The sequence below is a fragment of the Epinephelus fuscoguttatus genome, linkage group LG8 (assembly GCF_011397635.1).
Source record: "Epinephelus fuscoguttatus linkage group LG8, E.fuscoguttatus.final_Chr_v1".
NCBI lineage: Eukaryota > Metazoa > Chordata > Actinopteri > Perciformes > Serranidae > Epinephelus > Epinephelus fuscoguttatus.
In genome coordinates, this window is record NC_064759.1 from 42,675,487 (window position 1) to 42,698,161 (window position 22,675).

A 22,675-nucleotide genomic window follows, 5' to 3' on the forward strand; every position below is an offset into this window, starting at 1 on the left:
CTCTCTTCAGATTGGCTTCCTGTGCTTCAGATTGCTTTTGCTGTTAATCCATGATGCCTAAAGTTGTCAAGGTGGATCCTCATCGTGGACAGGGCTCAACATGACGAGCAGCATAAGAATAGAAAGGAATCATGTGATCTATCAGCTGACTCCCTTTCATCAATCAGCTGCTCCATCAGTTGACTGGCTGTTAGAGATCAGCTGATGTAGCTGTGATGTGAGCTGAGCTTGACATTGCGTCCTGCCTGAAATAACGCTATGCTCAATTTTTATAAATACTCAAAGTGCTACAACACAAAAATATGAGTTTGGCAGAGTAATGAGAGTACATGTACTTAATTACTTCCACCCCTGATTATATGTATTAATAATGGAAACATTTAAACCAGTGGATCCCAACTGTCAGGTCACATTCCAAAAGTGGGTCATGGGTCCGTTCTGAATTAACCGCAAATAAAGCCCAGCATACACTGTATGATTTTTAAAATCTTGTTCACACTGTACGAGTGCTGACGACAGCTGTCAATAAAGATACATTTGAAAGCTCCGATTTGTTCCGGAAGTGCAGGACAAGCGGTTTGCTTTGATGATTTGCGCTATACTGTGTGCCAAAACGTCAAAAAAGAAGAGGTATCGGCGCATATGGACTCGCAGATGGCTTGAGAGACATGGACAGTATGGTTTGTCCATTTTACAACGAGAGTTGGAGGTAAGCCAGCTACAGCCGGGTGCAACCCTCTGTGTGTGTGTGTGTGTGTGTGTGTGTGTGTGTGTGTGTGTGTGTGTGTGTTGTACCTCGTCTAGCGGGCTAGCTTGTATGTTTGTTGCGCTTGCTTGAAAATGAGAGCAGAAAAAACTTACCAGGCAGCTGAAGAATATTGCCTATCTCCTGCCAGCGTTTGTCTCGTTGATAGCGGTCGTGGTAGGTGGAAGAAGAAACGTACTGTTGCCACAGCTCAACCAACCTGGCCTCCATATTTACAGTCCACCGACGTGTCGCCATGGTGATCTATGTCTTCGTGCAGGCGCAGTGAGGAATAAATGCACAGACGTTGGCGAATCGGCTCGTGGCTCTGCTTCAACTGTGCGAATGTCTGTGCTGGCCGACCAAAATTTCTGACATGTCAGAAATTCATCCGATCGTCCGACCGCGGTTCTGGAACAGATGATTGGCCCTTGCCCCCCCCGTACACTGCACGGCAAAAGACGCACGATGAAGCGGAAATCCAGCCCGAGCGTCGGCAGGTCGTGCGTCTCAAAAATCGGGTCAAATCCGGTCAAAAATCGTACAGTGTATGCTGGGCTTAAGAGCAGTAAAGTTGTGGCACAGAGCTTTGAACCGTAAGGAGAAATCTGGACCCCGTGGGTGGAAACCACTGCTTTAAACTAAATCTGGACGCTATTACTTAAAGTTACATCCTTGCATGAACATCACAAACAGGACAACAACTAGTAAATGTTTTAATAATTTAACTGACACCTCTGAACAATTCTGACAAAGAACACAACATTTAAAAACAATATTTGGTTTCATAAAAACATACATCAGTGCAAAAGAACATCTCTTCAACAATCAGTGAAAATCAAGTTGTGGCTTTGTCTGTCAGCATTTGAAATGATTCTATAAAGTTCTTTTTTTTTTTTTTTTTTTTTAAATCCATGTCAGTTCCGTCATACAGTATCGACAGTATGATGTACAGATTTAGCTTTGTCAAGTGTGAATTGTGAGGCTTTCTTGTGCTAGTAGTGGAGTGTCTCCGTCTGTTTGGACTGTTGCTCTGGGTAGACGTACCACATGACAACACCTGAGGGGTTGATGGAGACAGTAAACTCTGTGGTGGCATTCAACCCCATCACCGTTGAGCCAGTGAACACATCATAGGCCTAAAATCAAGAGAAGAACATACGTGACACTGAACAATATAAAGTAACTCACATTTGTTGATTTGAGCCACATCCAGCGAACTGACTGACCAACCGAAGGAACCTACCAATATGAGCGAAAAAAAAAAACTACACAGAACTACAAAACAATACATAGTATACGCATGTATATACATGTATACCTGATGGCAGTCACTACTCTTTCCAGGGATTGACTACTGATACCAATATTTCAACATGTCTATGTCAATGTGATTAATTGAATTGCAATTATGTAAAATCTGATAAAACCGTAGATTGAAGTTGGCTCAGGCTAAGGGTTACAGCGTAATGATTAGAGGAGAAAAGGCAGAGCAGAAAGGTAAGGTGGAAAAAAAAACCAACTTAATCATTTCGGATTTTGCTAAAAGAGAAGGTAATCACCTGTTTTATATTTACATGTGTGTGTGTGTATATATATATATATATATATATATCCTAGAGTACATTTTGTTGTATTTGGGAACTGTTTAAATGTAAATGTGGTAGAGTTTATTTAGTTGCACTATTAATATTATACATCGAATCTGAATCTCACTGTGTTACTGTTGTTCACAAACACAAGAAATGAGAGATCATTTTTGTTTAGTTTCTGCTAAATATTTGAAGGCAAACAGTTGACATGTTGATGGTTGACATGTAAAACTATATCACTTATTTTGTTGCAATCTTAAATTAATGATTTTTTTTCTAAGATTATTTTTGTGGGCTTTTGCCTTTAATGGATAGGACAGTGTGTGAAATAGGGAGACAGAGAGAGAGTGGGGACTGACATGCAGCAAGGCAATGTCTCTGTACATGGGGTGCCGGCACTATCCACTACACTACCAACGCCCCGAATTAATGTTGTTGTTTTTTTAACTACTTTGTCATATCATCAAGAATATTGTTATCGCAAAAATACCCTGAAATATCATGATATTATTTTACAGCCATACTGCCCACCCCTACATGGTAAGACATGGAAATGCAAAGTTCTCTGGTATAAAGATCATTATCTAATAGCTAAAGGGAGAGTTAACAATGTTGTAAGCCTGATGATTAATGCTGCAACAACTTGCACCAGTGTGCACCCAGTCTCCACTGTGTGACTGCAGTAATGATAACTACATAAGTAATGGACATATGGAAACAGTGAAGCACAATGTAAAACACATGTCTATGAGTCTACCTCCTGCTACTGCTGGGAGACTTCTCAACACACCTGTCTCATGTAAATGCAATCACATGATCAGCAGTGATAGCTGTGATCAGCCATATGCTGGTGATCGTGGTTAACTCTATTAGTGTTGACAACACGAGTGTCTTTCTTTTTAAGAGTGCAGTGTTATTCAAGGTAACTTCATGCAAAGTTATTAAATCAATCTTCAAATTGCATTCAAAGAACCAAATGAGCTGGATAAGAATTGGCAGGATCATTTTGATTACAAAATGTTAGCCTCGAGTAGTTCAACCACATTTGAAGAGCTGGGCCCGTGAAACTGAAAAACTTTTTTTGTATATGTAATATGAACTTGATACCTGCAACATGTTCAAAAAAAGTTGGGACAGGACAACAAAAGACTGGAAGACTTGTAGAGTGCTCAAAAAACTCCTGTTATGAACATTTCTTAGGTATAAGCTCAGTTGTTCTCAAGAAAGGACAGAGCAACATTCACTACTCTGTGAAGTGGCTCCTTCTGATTGGAATAAGTTACCCTTAAATATTCATTCTCTATCATCATTTAGTTTATTCAAAAATGTCTTGTTTTCTCATCTTAAAGCAGCTGTGCGGAACTTTTCGTTTTCGTTGATTATAGCGCCCCTTTGGTCGAAGCGGTATGACACCCACAGCCTGGTGTCGTAAAATTCCAACTGCAGCCGGCAATTACTGCATGCATTTGTTTTGAGTGAGAGGATTAACTAACGCCAGGTCAGTCCAAGTAATTAGTGGAAACAGCAAAATTACTCAGTAAATTCTCCTGTCGTGTTTCTGTTCTGATCTAATCTAATCTGTTGTGTATTTTGAGCTACTAAGGCTACTGTAGTAGTGTGAGCCTCAAGTTATTCTGGGTAATGTAGTAACCGTTGTTGTGCTACTGGAAACAATGAGAAGCAGCCGTGTACGTTCGGTGTAAGGAGGAATAAACAGTTAACAAGTCATCTGCTGAGTCCGCATTATTATGTGAAAAGAATACTCCGACGATTTGGGAGTTATGCCCTTTCTCTATCATTTTCATATTGAGACAGCGGTTAGCATGGCACTTGTAGGGGGTCAGTACATCTTGCGCGGAGGGATACACCGGTGAGCAACAGCTGCAGCTGGCTCTGGGACTAGGTCACTTGGTAAAAGCAAACAAAGAGACGACACGGACGATATTACTCACCCGACTGAAAGCTGTCCATCAGCTCCTGCAGGCCTGGGGCGTTTTTTCCTGTTCATCTTAAGAACATGAAAAAAAAGTTTCAGTCACGACAGGATTATTGATTGCTGCAAAGTTTTCACTCCTTGTGATGCACTCTCTGCGGCGGTTTTCCTCCTGATGATATATCTCCCCAACGATGGTAGCACCAAATCCCATTCTGTGCAGCAAAATGGGAGCGAAGGATTCAGCCTCTCTTCTCGCCTGCTCAGCATCCAACACCTGGAGTTCCTCATCTGTGTACTCCAGCTCAAACAGGTATGGCTCTGGATCTGTGTCCACTACAAGAAACTCTTCAAAATCGCGTTCAAAGTCGTCCACTGCAGCTACTAAAATCCGGAGATATTGCTAGGCTAAATAAACAGCTGAGTTCTGTTTGCAAGCTACGTCTGTGCCTGCTCACCGGTGTATCCCTCCGCGGATCACAGCGCAGGACGTAGTGACCCCCTATAAGCGCAATGCTAAACACTGAGACCCAGCCACTGCACATACAGACACAAAAAAAGATATCGATCATGTTGTCTCAATATGAAAATGATAGAGAAAGGGCATAACTCCCAAATCGTCTGAGTATTCTTTTATGTGAAGATACACAGTGAAGACATAACATAATCCTAACACAACAAAGCTGTTACCTGCAGCCTTCGCTTGCAAAGCTAACGCTACTAACGTTAAGTCAGTCCAAGTAATTAGTGGAAACATGCTAACATGCTAACATTACACACAAGTTAGTAGTGAAGTAAGACCTGTTTATAAATGTTCTGGTGTAGCTCTGAATTTCTTATGAACTGAGGACAACTGCCTGCTGTATATTTGTGTTCATGGTCACAGTCACAGATAATTTTACATGATGCTCCTTCGTTTTCCGCCATGACATCAAAAGTACAACCAAGCCCTCATAGATACATCTCTGGTAAAACTGTTAGGTGTTATGTGTTCAGCAATGCCCGTAGCGTACTGCTTACTCGAAGAACACTGTAAACATGGCTCCTTCTTCTACTGCGGTTTAATGGCTGCGGGCCTCTGCGGGCGAGCAGAATCACTTCCGCCTCGGGTGCCGTATTCTGGTTTGCTGACTTTCGCTGTGTCTGACCCGAGCGAGGCTACGCTCAATAGCCATATAAAGAAAGGCTTTTTTGTCGCTGTTGGGTTCAAATAAATATGCAGATCTTCAAGGGGGGGTGATACGAACTAGGGACAGTTTTATTAATGGTAAAAAGTTCCGCACAGCTGCTTTAAGGCAAATTGCCAATGTTTTTCAGAATGATGTCACTGTTCCTTGTTGTTCCTTTTATCTGTAGATTGATCTTTTTTTGATTGTCTAATTTAAGGTTGTAAATTATGTCCTTTTTGTATGTATGTTGTTGTCTGTGTTTTGTTATTTAGGTTTCTGTTTGTTCCTTTGTTGTTTGTTTTGCAAAGGTAACAGGAAACCTGTTCCACATTATTGTACATTGTATTGTTCATTTTCCCACTTGTAAGTGTTTGGGACCCCCACAAAAATGAGATGATACATCTCAAGGGGTTTATCCTAAGAAATAAATTTCAATCATCAAGTTTCTCAAAGCACAATAGCAAAGAATATAGAGTTTTCACCATCTAAAATCCATAGTATCATCAAAAGATTCAGAGAATCCAGAATCCATCTCATGCTTCAGAGCTCCATTAGAGCTCCATACAGACCAGTGCACTGTTCAAGAACATCTGCCAGCTCTTTCAGATCTCAAAGATCAGGACCACACTGTACCATCCAGCTTCAAACGGGTAGGTGGAACGTTTTAATCGTACCCTTCTCCAGATGATCCGCTGCTATGTAGATCAGGACCAGACTGGGATGGGATGAACACCTACCCCAGCTAACAGCTGCATATCGCAGTGCAGAGCATTCTGGCAATGGCTTCACACCCAACATGATAATGCTGGGAAAAGAAGTCCATCAGCCGCAGGACACCTGGTTAGGGGTGGCACAACATGAACACGGTGAAAAGGAACCCCCTGAAAATGTGCATGACCTGGAAAAGATCCTCAGTGGGGTCCATGAGATGACTTGCCAACACCTTCGTGCAGCGCAGCAGAGGCAGAAGAGGACTCATGACTTACGAGCTCAGCAGCACAGCTATGCTGTCGAAGACCTGGTCTATCTAACCCTCAATTTCCACATACTCTGTCAGAGGAGTAGCGCACTACGTAGCACACCATGTAGCAAATACACACAGCGAGCAGCGCGCAGCTTCTCTGGAGTGTCCCAGAAGCTGCACGCCGCTATGCTTCGTTGGAGATACACGCCAGATCTATTTTTCAGCGACTACGCTTCCATTTCACGTCAAACTGCCACATAGCTCAGATCACACCAAACCAGAAATCGATCTCAAGTTTAACTTGTTTTCTCTCTTTCTCCTTCTGAATGAACTATTGTTTTGGTCTGGCTCACACTTTATTAGGGCTGTAGTCAACCAAAGAAAATCCTGGTCGACTAAAGTTGCACATAATCTTCAACCAATCGATTAGTCGTGGGAAAAAAAAAAATCTGCACGTTATTTTTACTTCTGCGGCGGTGTGTCTGTGTCACTCTGCAGTTACACCTCCAAAACACTAGTCGGCGGTGGAGGACTGTGTTAAGTGCTGTAAAGTTTAGTTCAAATCAAACTTTATTTATATAGTATAGGAGCGTATCTATGTAGTAAAGGGAGCGTATCTATGTTCCCCGGGTTCTAAGTTCCCCATTTAACCCTGCAAAAAAGGTTCTATGTTCCCCGCTTACACAAAAAAGGTTCTTTGTTTCCTGGGTTCTATGTTTCCCTCTTACAAAAAAAAGGTTCTATGTTCCCCGCCCGGTATCGGTGGTGATGATATCCCACTCTCTAACTTCTTCTCTCCTCTGGCTGAGCTGCCGCCATAGCCTGTCCTCTCCCCTATTCCACCTCCTGCTCACGGAGCAGTCCGTGTCAGGCAAGCCATCAGAAAGTGCTCCACATCCGACAGTTTCACTCTGTCTTCTGGCTCACCGTCCCCATCATCCAGCAGATCTTCTCTCGAATAAAGGTTGCTGGTCAGGGAAAAAGTCACCATATTCATAGGATATAATACAAAAAAGCTAGACTGTGTGTGACAGCAGGAAGAGTGTAAAAAGTAGCATAAAAAGCAACACAACACACACACAGTGTGTTTAATGTGTGTTTTGAATGGGGTCATCCCTATGTTCTCCGGGTTCTATGTTCCCCATTTAACCCTGCAAAAAAGGTTACCCGCAGACTCAAGAGTCGTTAGCCAGGAACAGAGCTCCGTCTGCCACTGGAGGAGATCCTCGATGAGCCGCTCAATGGATCGCAGTTCACCTTTCAGCTCAGCAACCCCCGCTAATGGGGCCATAAGTGGAGCTGAAAAGATGAGTAAACACCAAAGACAGAAACGACAAGCACAGAGGAGCAGAGCTGACATCGGCCACATTAAGGTCGTCTGAGAGCAGGGATACAATTTACTCGCTCGAGCTCTGTACAAAAGCCCAAGACCAGGGAGAAATGTGCACCTCCGACTCAGACAAGGACAACCAAAGACCACCCACCAGGAAAAAACTCTTAAGGGATGTGAAATATGTGCCTATTATGGAGAAATACCTAACAGTTAAAAAGTAGTTGTCTAAATGTAGAGAAAGTGTTCTAAACCAGTTTAGGATGTGATTTCAGTTTTGACTGAATTTCTTTTATGTAATTTACTGTTACATTAGTTGGTATCGAAGGGACTCAGCATGCTTTAAAGAGGAAAGTAGGGTAATAATGGTAGTATTAATGTCAGAAGTGTTACTATGCCCCATGTTATTTAGTAAATTCTGTTAAATTTAGTTAATATAGCATGTTAAAATAATAGCAGTATTTGTTATGGAAATGTCACCTCCCTACCAGAATTACGTAGGTGTGTTAAGCGCTTTTTGTACATGTGTTATCGTGGTCGCTCGGTGGCTCTGTTGTGGACTTTCAAAGTTCGTCTGCACTGGAGTTAGAGCGTTCCCCAGTATGTACAAGTCTGCAAATCTTCAGTAAACGAATATAAACATTATATTCCTTGCTCAGACTAATCCTTCCCCCTGCACATCACACATCAATGTTGTTGGCAGTGGCTAACAATATTTAGCAGAAACTATCTGGAGAAGCTGGAACCAGAGACTATTTGGCATTTCTCTTGATAAATGAACTACAACAATTAATTGATTATTAAAATTGTTAATTCATTTTGTTGACTGACTAATCCATTTATAAACTAATCTTTTCAATTCAAAGATGAATACACAGGGTAAGACATAGAGGGTGTGCAAACCTCATAGTTGCCAGCATCATAGTTGAGTTTAGCCAGACAGGTGTGGTAGAGGTAGGGCATATCTGTCCGTCGACTCAGGAACACAAGGGCACTTGCTGATTGAGATAGAGGCCTCCAGAACACCTCAATATGGCTCTTCTCCTGTGCAACAACACACACAAACACACACACACACAAACACTGTTTCTTAAAAATACACTCCCTGATTTGTTATAGCACCACTGTGACTCCAAATCCCCAAATTGCCTGACGTTTCAGGACCTTTAACATTAGTGTATTACTCATTGTATAATTTCTATTAAAAAAAAAAAAAGGTCATGTCTTAATAATGATGATGACCTGCAGCAGGCGTCTTCCCTGGATCCCCATAGGGTCCTGGTTGATGGCAATGGCCACTTTGTTTTGCAGGATGGCCGTCGCGCTTTTATCCAGGTTTCGAAGGTCATTGGACATGATGAGTGGTGCAGCCATTATAGCCCACAGAGCCATCTGAGAGCAAGCCTGGTCCTCACTCAGACCAAAGTTTCCAATAATGAGCTGAAGAGAGATATCGGAGGTATGTGAGGCATGGGCAATAAATGTGTATACAGTAAGGCAAACAAGAGCTGAGAAGGAAGAGATAAGGGGCCCCTTAACATTGCCGCCACACATCAGATCACAGGGAAAGGATGACTTTCCCTGTGACATTAGTCAATGAGACTCTGTGAGTTGAGGTTTGCATACAGTTGAACAGTATGAACCCAAACAAGGTAAATACAAAAATGCAGTAAGGAAAACATAAATGGTTTTGAAAAGGGTGACCTTGGAAGCGAATGCACCTTGACCCTTTTTACATCTTGTATTATCATGCATTTTTGGTGATCCAATCACAGGTGGATCTCTCTGTCTGTCTGTTCAAACCTGGTGTTAGAATACGTCTCCATGTGTGTCTCCAGTAACCACTTGTGAACGAATCTCACTTCCCTGTTGTTTATGCAGATAAACATGGATATCATTTCATTCACCATCATTAGGAGACTACTGCTGATGACTCCTACTACTACTGAGTAGTAGTACTACTGACTACTGAGCTCCAAGCCGGGAACAGTTGATGAGAGTCTGCCTGCACACGCAACGAGAGGGCCAAGTTTACTGTTAGCATCACATGGCTTACATTATTAACCGTTTTAACAACAGAGGTGAGCTGTTTCAGTGTTGGTGTGAGATTGTTGGGACTTTTTAACCACTGCTTCTGTATTAGCTCATGCTAACAGGCAGACGTTGAAATGACTGTTCACAGTAGCTCTGGAGATAGTCCTTCAGCACTGTGTCTCAACTGTGTAACAGCAGCAAAAGTCAGATAAGCAAGGACGTCACTCGATTAGGTAGTCCTACAATGTTGCTGAGGACACATTCGCGGATGTTGAAAGAATTCAGCCATAGGTGCCCCAGACCACCTCCAAATAGGGTCTGAGCGAATGGATGTCAAGATGCATTGAGAACACATTGAGTGCATTCACATCAGTACTTAGAGTTGTCCATTTGTGATCTGATCACCCAGGAGGCATGTAAATACTGTACAAGGTGTAGACAGAGCCCTTGAGAGACAGTAGTTAGCGTTCTGGATGCCCCCATGATCAGTTGTGTAATGTTTTAGGATCAATAATGAAGACAAATCCATCATACCATGTCAGGATCATTCCATCGTCCAGGCCCTGCAGCAGGCTGCAGATCATCCTGGTTGTTGGAGAACCACTCAACAATGCCTTGCACACTATCCCATGAGTCTTGGATATCGTAGTAATTCCTCCACAGGTTACAAATATCACCCAGGAAAGAGTAATTCACCTGGTGGGAGCAGGGAAACACAACAAAGCAAAATGTGCCATCTCCTTAAGAATTATGTAAACAGCACAGAAAGCTACATGCTGGTTTGTTCATGTTTGACTGTGCGAAGGTTCATTAAATGGCCGAGTCAAAAGCAGACAAGATTACAGGTCTACAGGTCTACAGCCATGCTGGCAACTGTGAGGCAGCACTCGGCCTCAACATTTCTCAACTTCAGCATACTACATGCCGATGTTAAGCAGATAGTGTTTTGGTTATTTCTGTGTAAGTACATTGAAAGCAGTGCAGATGGTGTGTGAACAACAAAGCTGATTCTAATTAGGTGAAACATGAATATCTATACAAATGCCATAGTAATGCATCCAGATGACGTTGAGATATTTCAGTCTGGACCTGTGGAGTGGTGGACCAACAGACCAGCATTGTCATTCATGGATTGCCATCCATGCTGCCACATGACTAAAGATTTTAAACTTATCAAGTTATTTTGTCTCTTAATGAGTTCTAAATTTATCTTTATGTAAAACAAGTATGAAATATGTCGTCAATACAAATAAACTTTTTTTTCTAGTTTCAGTGGAGCGATTGTCTTTATCCAGTCTTGTTTCAGAACAGTCCCAGTGAGTCCCAGTGACCCAACATCTTTTTTTGACAGTGACGAAGGGATGAGACTCACGTTAGGTGGAAGGCCTCCCACATAGACAGGCCAACTACAGGAGAAGGCCATAGGTCTGCCTGTAGCATTCAAAGCCTTGGACATCAGAGGGTAACCTGTGTGAAACACAAAAACACTTGGCATGGCTCGTCTACAATTCCTCATGGTTTCTTTTACAAAAGAATTGTAGGTTTTCACTGACTTCATTCCATACTACTAAGAAGGTTAGTATGCTCTTACCCAGCATTTGTTCCACAGAATTTGAGGAACAGCCATCAAACTTCAGATAGTCTACCCCCCAGCTAGCAAAGGTCAGGGCATCAATCTCGATTTTATCCAGTGTGGTGCCAGGGAATCCCATACATGTCTGAGTACCAATGTCTGCATAGATACCCAGCTTTAACCCACGGTCATGGATATACTTTGCCAGATTTGCAATGCCCCCTGGAAACCTGGAGGTAAGTAAGGATTCATTTAAATTAAATTCAAACTTGACCCCAGACTATACAGATGTTTCAGTTAAACAGGCCCCATGTATACTTAGGGTGCTTTCACACCTAACCCACTGAACAAGACGCCTTCTTTTCATCCTGTCTCAATGTTAGTCTTTATTCATAACATGCCATTGATTTACAGTCCAATAAATAACATGCCATTGCTTACAATCAGTTATTTCTCTCCGAGGTCTTTGTGAAACCAAAGAACAGAAATATAAAGACTTTAGAAGCATTTAAGTGCTGCAGCAGAAACTTCTGTCAGTCACCAGAATTTGCTTTCCCCAAGTGGGTCCTGATGATGCAGGATGACAAACTGTCCAATCAATGAGTTACCTGTCAGTCATGTTTACTGGTTTGTTTGCATACAGTCATTGTGAAGAGGAACCGAACCAAAACTAAAATGCAACAATGTATCATTTCTACCTCTAGTGTGACCAAATGAACTGAACTATAGGTGTAAAAGCACCTCACAAAAGCTGGGTGCATCCAATTTGATTTTATGCACTAGATAATTTCATTTTACTGCACTAGATAAGGGATTACAGGAAATGGGCATGTAAAAAGTACGTATGTCACAGAAACTATCACAGATATGCAAACATGTACACACAAGTATATTGTGTGCTTGATAGGATCCCAGGAATAAAAACATTTACACTACACAAAATTGCACTTATTTTGCTGTTACATTTTTTATTTACTTTTGTGAATTACTAACTAACCTTACTTCTTCAGGTCTCTAAATATTATGAAAATAAAAGAGGAGAAAAAAAATCATTTGGGTGAGCTGCTATACCTGCTATAGTGCTGCTACTTTTACACTCTGATTCCATCACTGTGGCTGAAAATACACGTGTGATGAGAACAAAGAAAAGATAATATTTTATCTAAAAAATAATCCACACACTGTTAATTGGCTCCCATTATTATAAATGCAACATATGGGTCAAATAGACATAGTCATTGAAAAGGCTACTTTTGCACCCTTTACTTCAGTAGCAAAAACAGTCTGAAATTACTTTAAAGTCCTTTATGTGACATATTCAGAGTAGTTTCATCATCATCCAACTAAATAACAAAAAATTATTCACAACTGATGTCATGTATTTTGCCTAAATTTGAGTACTTATGTCAATTCTGATACATTGAGAGCAAGTCTACCGGATTCAAATTCCTTGTATGTACACACAAACTTGGTGAACAAAGCTGATTCTGATTCTCTGATTCTGATATAGCCTAGTGACACCTATATGTTATATTATGTCTCGGCTGGTAGGGAAGTTTTGGATAGTATTTATAATTTTTCTGTATTTCCCTTGATAAGATCACAGAGTATCATTTACATTCCACACATTAACATTTTACTGTCTCGCAGTCCCAGACACTTTTCGTACCATTTTATCTCATACAATTTGAAGCAGCCAACTTCATTCAAGGGTCTGATGATGTCGCTCATAATTCACCCTTCGCTTAGGCCCGCCCCCCTTAGTTACTGTTGCTAAGTCCGACAAACTTTCAGTTTCGGAGGTAGACTGGCATGGCGCTCCCACTGTTGTTAATTGCACTCCCTGGAGAAATACTCTAAAATTTTTGGAAAAACAAAAAAGCGATTTCAGACAGAAGCAGACAGAAGGGTCTACAATATGCATTTGAAGGATATATTCAGGATGTCAGACTGACACAGCAACTAAATCAAGGTAACAAAATAAAGATTGAAGCTAAAGCCTACAGATCACAGAGTAAAAGTGAACCACCACATCAATGCTGATCGCCACAGAAGACAATGAATATAAAGGGAAACTTTGCTGATATTGAACCAGCTCTGTGGCATCGCAGTGTTTGCAGATGAACAGTGTTTAGCTTCACCCCCGTGCCACTCCCAGCACCCAGACTGGCAGCTGGACTGTCGTGGGGCTGTGGAAGACGTCAAAAAACGTTCATCTGCGCACAATACGTTGACACACAGCTGGTTGAATATCAGCAAAGTTTCCCTGCTTCCCTTCACTGGTTCCTGTACAGCAGGGTAGGTTTTTTTTTTTCACTGTTATAATCATTAAAAAGCAAAAGCAGCATGTTTCAGTAGGCTATATCTTCAGTAGCAAGCTAGCTAACCCTACACTTTTCAGGGTTTGATTTTGGTTTTGGAACCGGGAAAAAACATAAATCTTTTTGTAACCTCTCTAGGTAACATGAATCATTAATACAGGACATGCCCAAGGCACAACATTTAGCTCCAACTCCACAAAACCAGTCTGAAAATGAAGGAAATCTGAAATGATTGCATTAGGGTCAATGGAGCACAGCTGTGTTGTTGTCGGACCCTGGTCTAAGCCAGCCTGATGCTATGTTATGATTGGCCAGTCTGCGTCTGGGGGCGGGACTTAGCGAAGGGTCAATTAACACCCCCACCTCTTTCACATGAATGCATCCATGGCTAGATAGGAAAACCCAAAGTTGACTGAAGTAGTCAATAATCAGCTTTGGGCTACACATTATTCAGATGGCCAGTGTTAAGTTAGTCAAGTCAGATAAGAAAAAGATACCCTGGGTAAGTTAAACTGGTTTCGTAGTACAAGCCTCTGGTCCTAATGCACTTCACACACATCTTCACCCCGACAGCACAGAAGATCTATACAATCAGCACAGCTTTAATGTGGACACCCAAGATGAGAGTCACCAATTCTGTATCTGATCAAATGTTTCCCCTCCTGTTCCTGAGATATGATGCTGAGTAATGGCCAGAAAAGTGTTCTATGTGGAATATTATGATGTCACAGTAAAGTTGACATTTGACCTTTTGGATAAATGTCATCAGTTCATCATTATATCATATTTTGAATTCCTGAATTATAGCCAACTAGCTACAATTGCCGCCTCCGTGCACCAGTCAAGTTTGTCCATGAAAGAGGCTTGCCACCATCTTCTTCAGAACTGAAACCATCATTATCAAGTAAGCACATTTATTTTTAATCTAGCTGGTTCAGTAGTAGGCAACATGAATTATCAACTAGTCTTGCCTCAGACAGTTTTTCGTCACAACTTTTGATGCATATTTCATCTTTAGTTCCTTTTGCTTATTGGGAATACATTAGTACGTTAGCTAGATAGCTAGCTAACTAGCTCCGGGTCAGAAATTTTGCGAACAACATGTTGGCATAGCTAATGTCGCTACGCATTTTATCAGACTGAATTACTGATCTAACTTACTGAATTTCTCATTGGGTATCAAACATCAGTTGTCAATCAGAAGTGGGCTGATGCACACCTGGCTTTGAGTCATCTTAAAGGGATAGTGTTTGGGTTCGTGGTGTAACAATGATGAAACGGCACACATATAGCTTCGTTGATATGAAACTTTACCGCGTCGATTCAGATCACAGCACAATAACAAAAGCAAGACTGCCAGGCATGCTGGGAGACTACATGACATTTTTCAAGGTGCAGTGTCACTAAACATCCAATAGGTGGTACTATAATACCACCTATAACAGATAGTGCACCCAAAAATGAAAATTCAGCCATTATCTACTCGCCCATATGCCGACGGAGGCCCTGGTGAAGTTTTAGAGTCGTCACATCCCTTGCAGAGATCGGAGATAGAGATACTCTGTGGATTCAATTTTGTGTTCTTGGACATTAGTCTGGGGCACCGTCTACCATTATGTGTGCTAGCCGCTCCACCCGCAGATCTCTGCAAGGGATGTGAGGACTCTAAAACTTCACCAGGGCCTCCATCGGCATATGGGTGAGTAGATAATGGCTGAATTTTCATTTTTGGGTGGACTATCCCTTTAAAGGGAAAGATACACGACCCTTAACATTTTACTTCAGGAGGTCATCAAAACAATTTAAATTACTGAATCTGGAAGTCTCTACTGCAGTGCTTTCAAGAGAAATAATTGAACCATAATGAATACTGATTGAACACAGACATACTGAATCTGCAAAGTGAGCAGAGTATATCAACCTGGAGGGTTCAGGCTGCAGCCTCCCCTGTTCATCTCTCAGCATGGACATCCAGCAATCATCTATGATTACATACTCATAGCCCAGCTCCTTCCAGCCATCCTCAGCCAGCCGGTCGGCCATGTCTCTGAACAGACTTTCGCTGTGGATCAAGGAAAGGAAAAGACTTTGTCAGCCATTCATGAAACACATTTATGTACATTTAAGTCACATTTTCTGCATCATTTGTGTTTTAAACAAGGTTCCATAAAATGTGGAGGTTAAGTCATTGGCCAAGGAAGATTTTTTTTTTTTTTTTTGGGTGTGAATGGCACCGCCATGGGGCCATTTCTAGAGCACTTAATGTTTTCACCCATAACTCCCAACAACTGTGAGGCAATGAAACTAAATCTTTTTTTCTGAGTCCAACACATGTTTATACATATCTGTATATCACCACAACAATTCCTATCCATGAGATTGCATGCATTTAATTTTTTGCACAGTTTTCCCCACTATACAAATTTGGTACATAACAAAAAGTTTTGAATGCACCATGCTATTGAAAACAAATTTAAATGGCATATTTTGGGGCAGCTGTGGCATAAGAGGTAGGGTTGATCTTACACCAATTGAAAGATAACATGACTTACTGCCAACCCTTCTATCAAGATCTGCCGATGGCATCTGTTTCAAGATACAATGCAAAAGGCTGCCCCAAGCATCATTAAATTTGTGTTAGGAGATTCCGCCCAAGCGTCAAAATATGACAAGCGGGGATCACAGAAATACATGAAAAGACCACAACCTCTTTCTCTTGCATTATATGGTGGCCCATATTGTGTTGAAATTACCTGCCAGCATCACAGAAACTGTGCCAGTGGAAAGTCAATTTGGATGCTTTGGTGTGGTGTACAAATTTCCTGGTTCAACATCATCACACAGTGGGTGGTGGTTACTGCTACTGCTATTGAGTGAGAAAGTCGGGAGAAGGTCGGGGTGGTAGATGGGTCAAATAAACAATGGACTTTTACCCAGTACGTGTTGACTTATTTTAAGATAACATACTTACATGTTTGATGTAGTATTGTTAAATTATGTATTTGCATCCCGTAGATTAAAAAAATATATATATTAAGAGTTATTTTAACCAAAAACACTCTTGCTAAACCTAACAAAGGAGTTTTGGTGCCCAGACCCACTGTGCTGCCACCATGTGATTTCAAAACAATACGTGCCACCACAACGTAATGCCGTGTTAAGAGGTTTTGGTCATCTGACATATTTCTGTGAGATAAAATTGGATGAAATCATGTTGTAATCTGACACAGTCCCCTCTTTTCCTCCCACTCTAGCAACTGACCAAACTGTCTTTGTCATGCCCTCTGTAATTGCTGGATATTGATTGGTTTCCACCTGAGTATTTTATGTTGTTAGTGATTAAGCTTTCAATATCTTTGATTAGAATATCCAGGATAATTTTAATCACAGAAATTCCCAAATCAATTGGACCTGATGCAGTTCTCTGGGTCATTTTTACAGTCAATTTCACAGCGAAAGCGTTCCCAGGCCATCCATCCCATAGGTGGAGTCCTCAGCAATCCGTTGTCTAGGGCCACAGTCAGTGAGATCAAGGTGAGGAGCCGAGTTACTGCAACGGGCGCCATTTCTAAAAATACAAAATAATAATAATAATAATAATAATAATTAAAAAAAACATACTTGCATACACTAGCATACATACAAAATAAAAATACTGTCTGAATTTTCAGCAACTGTAGGAGAGAGTGGGGCACAACCTAACACATTTTAGTTATGGCTAATGTATTAAAACAGTGAAACTGTTGGGGGTTTTTTTTGTTTGTTTGTTTTATTTTAACATGTACAACTCTGCTACAAATTAAGTTGTTTTTTTCCTAGTACTTTTTCTACAATGGTGGAGGTGAAATGTTGCAACATAATATAAAAATAAGGCAAGACTAGTTGATAATATAGAAATTTCCCCTCGGGGATCAATAAAGTATTTCTGATTCTGATTCTGATTCTGATACCCCATGGGTGAAGTTCATTAACAGGCAGAGGGTCAGTTGTAACACTTGATAGACATTTTAAATTTTGGCAAATACACACTTTAATGCCTGTGGATATTCCATTACCATTGTTTTTAGAAGTTAAGTTGTTAAATCTCCTGGGCAAGGATGAAAGGACAGCATTATAGGTGGGGGATAGGTGGTGTCGCAGACCTCCTCCTCTATTGAGAGATGGTTTTTCCAATTTCACATAGATGGCTTCTTTTACACCTCTTTCAAACCATCTGTCTTCCCTGTCCAAAATGTGCACATTGCTGCCTTCAAAGGAGTGTACTTTCTCCTTGAGGTGTAAATAGATAGCTGAGTCTTGCCCTGACAAGTTAGCCCTTTTGTGTTAGGCCATGTGTTTGTTTAGTGGTTGTTTTGTTTCACCAATGTACAAGTCTGGGCATTCCTCACTTCATTGGACAGCGTACACCGGGTTGCTCTTCTGGGTGTGTGGTGTACGGTCTTTTGGATGTACCAGTCTTTGTCTGAGTGTGTTAATGTGTTTGAAATACACAGGGATGTGGTGTTTGTTGAAGAGTTTTTCAGATACCCCAGACACATAGGGGATGACAATGTTATTGTGTTTGTTCTTTTCTTCATCACCCACCTTGTTCTTCCTGGAATGGGCTGCTGTTTTCACAAAGGTCCAACTGGGATAACCACAAATTTTTTAGAGCTTCCCCAACTTTTGGTACTAGAATAATAAAATCAGTTGCTGTTTTGGTCCACTAGATGGTGCTGATGTTTTCTTTTTTTTTTTTTTTTTTTCCTTGTGAGATCAGCAGAGGTCTCTGTCACTATGGAAGCCCATTTCCGCCACTTGATGGGAAAAAATAAGTAAAATCGATGACATCAGATCCAGTCTTTTATCCCAACAGAATGTGATTTTTTAACACACCTGGATCATTGCTTTTACCTGAGGAAACACTGGAGAGTTCTGTCCTGGTTGATGCAAGGACACTTGGTCGAGTTTTCTCCCAGGTAAACCCAACAACCTGCCTTTTAGATCCGATTCCCACATCACTTTTAAAAACATTTTATGGATTCTTTGAGGAACAGATTTTAAATATAGTAAATTACTCTCTTCAGACGGGTGTCTTCCCCACTGCCTTCAAAACGGTGGTGGTGAAGCCCCTTTTGAAGAAGAGTAATTTAGATCCCAACATTTTTAATAACTACCGACCTGTATCCAACTTACCGTTTTTAAGTAAGATTTTAGAAAAACTGGTTTTTAACCAAGTAAATGATCTTTTGAAAAGAAACAATATTTTAGAGAAATATCAATCTGGTTTTAGGATGAACCACAGTACTGAGACAGCCCTTTTAAAGATTTTAAATGATATCAGGTTGAATACAGATTCACAAAAACTCACAGTCTTGGTACTACTGGATCTAAGTGCTGCCTTTGATACAGTAGATCACCACATTTTATTAAACAGACTCAGAAACCTGGTGGGCCTCTCTGGTACTGTTTTTAACTGGTTCAGCTCTTATCTCACAGATCGATGTTTCTTTGTAAGTATGAATAGATGTTCCTCCAGAATGCATGAAATCAGGTGTGGGGTCAATTTTAGGTCCAATTCTTTTTAATCTATACATTCTTCCCCTTGGGTACGTCATCAGGAGGCACGGCATCAGCTTCCACAGTTATGCAGATGACACACAGTTGTACATCGCCGTCTCTCCTGATGACACAGGGCTAATTGATACCCTTTTAAACTGTATTTTAGATATCAAGTCATGGATGGCAGTGAATTTCCTACAGCTCAACCAGGACAAAACAGAGGTCTTAGTTATTGGTCCTGAAGGCCAGAGAGAGAAACTTTTACCAAAACTACAAGATTTTAAACCTTCACAATGTGTGAAGAACCTGGGCGTCATTCTTGACTCTGAGCTTAGTTTTATTCCACACATCAAAAATGTAACAAAGATAGGTTTTTATCATCTTAAGAATATAGCCAGAGTCCGCCCGTTTCTCTCACAGGCTAACACAGAGGTGCTGATGCATGCTTTTATCTCTTGTCATTTAGATTACTGTAATGCCCTGCTCTCTGGTCTTCCCAAAAAGACCATATCTAATCTGCAGTTACTCCACGAGTGCTGACGAGGACCAGAGGGCGGGCCACATTACACCAGTTTTAAAATCGCTGCATTGGCTCCCCGTGTGTTTCGGGATCGATTTTAAGGTTCTTTTATTAGTTTTTAAATGTCTTAACGGTCTTGGGCCATCTTATTTATCTGACCTGCTTTTATCATATCAACCCTCGCGGATCCTGAGGTCCTCCGGCACTGGCCTTTTAATTGTTCCAAAAGTGAAAACAAAAACCCACGGGGAGGCTGCATTCAGCCATTATTGCCCACACTTATGGAACAGCCTGCCGGAGAGCATCAGGACTGCAGAGACTGTTGATGTTTTTAAGAGGAGGCTCAAGACTCACCTTTTTAATTTGGCTTTTAACTGATTTCTTTTACTCTTTTTATTCTTCTATTATATGTTCTTTTTACTTTCTAATGCTTTTAAATGATTTATTTTTAAATCTTTATGCATTTTATTATTATTCTTAAGTTTCTAAATCTTCATTTATTTATTTATTATTAATTATTTAATATTAATAATTTAATTTTTTCTAAATCCTTACACTTTTATGCATTTTATCATTATTTTATCTCATACTTGTTTTATCTTATCATATTGCCTTTTGGTTTTTAGTTTTTAGCTCCAGTGTTTCCTCATGGGGGGCCTCCATACTGGGAGGTGTGCCCGGTCTGCCCGCAGGGACGTCGTCCTGGAGATCCCTCAGGCCCAGAGTACTGGGGGGCTCTGCACCATGTGTGGAGCCTACCTCGGTCTGTCTGGTCGGGGTGGTCTCTCTGGCGGCACTGCCTGTGGCCATAGGCTGTGACACCTCTCAGTGTGGATGGCTCCCCATAGGTGGCTCTTTCCTCACTTGGTTCCTCAGTGCCAGGCCATGTTATTAACTATATTGACTGTGTGTGTGTGTGTGTGTGTGTGTGTGTGTGTGTTTATATGTGGGGGTGGGAGAGGCGGGTTTTCAATATGTATGTAGTATTTTTGTTTGTTTTTTATTCTGTGAAGCACTTTGTGCTGCATTTTTAATGTATGAAAAGTGCTATACAAATAAAGTTTGATTGATTGATTGACTTACTAAGTCAAAATAATGAGATACTAAGTCAAAATAATGACTTGCTAAGTCAAAATAATGAGATACTAAATCAAAATAATGAGGTGAATGAGTACAGTTTCAGCCTTCGACAATCCATACTGTTCATCTCTCAGTCACGATGGATAACATCATTGAGGGATACCAACTCAAAACAGTGAGGTCATAACTCATGTACACCGCATATGCCACACACTACACTTTGATGTGACGTACGGGGTATGTTTGGCTACTTAAGTAGTCTACAAATTACAAAATGTGTAAAATAGTGTTGATTTTAAGTGTTCTGTTTGGCTAAGACATAAAGTTAATTACACAACAGTTAGTTCTGACCGAGTAATTTGACTGGACGAGAAGCATTCCATGAGTGCTGATATAGAGTATAACATCACTGGGACATGTAACAGTAAAATCACCCTGCTCACAGGTGTTACAAAATATAAACACAACCGTTAATTAACCAACTGTCACACTTGCTACACTGACACAAACTGACACTAGCGTTACACCAAGAAGATGGATCTTTTCTTCAAGAAACGCAAGCAAGTCCAGTTGCCTACGAGATAACACTTATGATTACCATGACCTGGATGACTGAGAATCTTCACCGACAAATGAAAAAGATGTGCATGTGTTTGTGTTTAATCACAGGTGCAGGTCGGGTCATGGGACTTTTATTAGCGGGTGTGGGCGGGTGTTCAGAAATGGACCCATGCAGGACTCTGACCTGTGAACAATCCCATAAAGGGACCATTTTTCAGCCCATTTACTACCCACATGGACCCCTCAAACAAATGGTGGCTATAGACTCCACTTTAAAATTTTAAAAGTTACCCTTTAAGAGAGCCTGCGAATGTGCTGTAAATTCCAGATGAGATTACACAATATTTATAAGATTAAATTAAAATTAACATGAGATTTCAAAGGGTTCTTAAACAACATTTGGATCAGCATGGAAATCACAACCTTGTAGATGGACCATCATTGATGAAGTTACTTTATTAACAGCTCTTTAACAAGATGACCCCTCCCACTCTCACCACCACTTCCCCTTACGATTTGTTCCCTTATTTCTGCATGAGTTATGCATGATATCTTAGCAAGACAAAATAAAGCTCTCTTTGGGTCAAAGATCACTGGAGCAGCTGAGATCCTGTTTACACACACACACACACACACACACACTCAGACGTAACAATGCCTGTTCAAGATTTTTTACATTAGTGAAAAGGTATGAAGCCATTATTAAAATGATGAAAATGACGGTCTCCTACCTGTTTACCTGAAACTTTAACTTGCACACGGGTGATCTATAAACCCAGTGTCAGGATTGTTATTGCAGGCACAGGCCTACACTCTCTTCTTCTGGACTTTCCCCTCAGGTGCAGCATTTATGTCTTCCTGGTAAGGTAAGCTGAGTGTCATGTGACCGCTGTGTGTCACATGATAAAACAGGAAACTGATTGAAGAGGCAGAAATTTGGCATTGTGGTGAAATGTCATGTTGCATATTGTTTGCATCTCTATGCATTTGTAGTTCACACTCACTTGTATTCTGTAGTTGTTTTTCATTAGACATTTTCGTTTGTGTTTTGCAGAGTGTAATGCTGATGCTGGTGTTGCATTATTGCTTTAATAACAGCAGTTTCTAAGTGGACTGCTCATGTGAGAAAGAAACAAAATAATTATATAATAATTGCTATGCTTTTCAGAAACAATGTAATTGATTAATATATTTAATTTAATAAAACATGAAACTCTAAATTGAGAAAGACCTGTGTTGGGAACAAGGCACAAGGCATAGTGAGTTTGAATTTCTTTGTATTTTACAGTTTACAGTTTTCTTTTACCTTCAC

At 40.8% G+C, this 22,675-nt stretch overlaps 1 protein-coding gene across 2 annotated transcripts; it reads right to left on the minus strand.

Annotated features, from left to right (window-relative positions):
- Window positions 1-1,447: 1,447 nt before the first annotated feature.
- On the minus strand, window positions 1,448-22,223 carry LOC125892867 (alpha-N-acetylgalactosaminidase-like). Of its 2 annotated transcripts, none has more exons than XM_049583196.1 (9): window positions 22,095-22,223; window positions 17,073-17,229; window positions 15,583-15,723; window positions 11,359-11,570; window positions 11,140-11,234; window positions 10,302-10,463; window positions 8,976-9,173; window positions 8,637-8,777; window positions 1,448-1,884 (listed from the first exon to the last, which is right to left on the minus strand). In XM_049583196.1, the coding sequence occupies exons 2-9, from the start codon at window positions 17,225-17,227 to the stop codon at window positions 1,741-1,743; spliced, it is 1,248 nt and encodes a 415-aa protein (XP_049439153.1). In that variant the 5' UTR covers window positions 17,228-17,229; window positions 22,095-22,223; the 3' UTR covers window positions 1,448-1,740. The 2 variants fall into 2 exon arrangements, with proteins under 2 accessions (XP_049439153.1, XP_049439151.1); XM_049583194.1 differs by having other exon boundaries at window positions 22,103-22,196.
- Window positions 22,224-22,675: the final 452 nt, after the last annotated feature.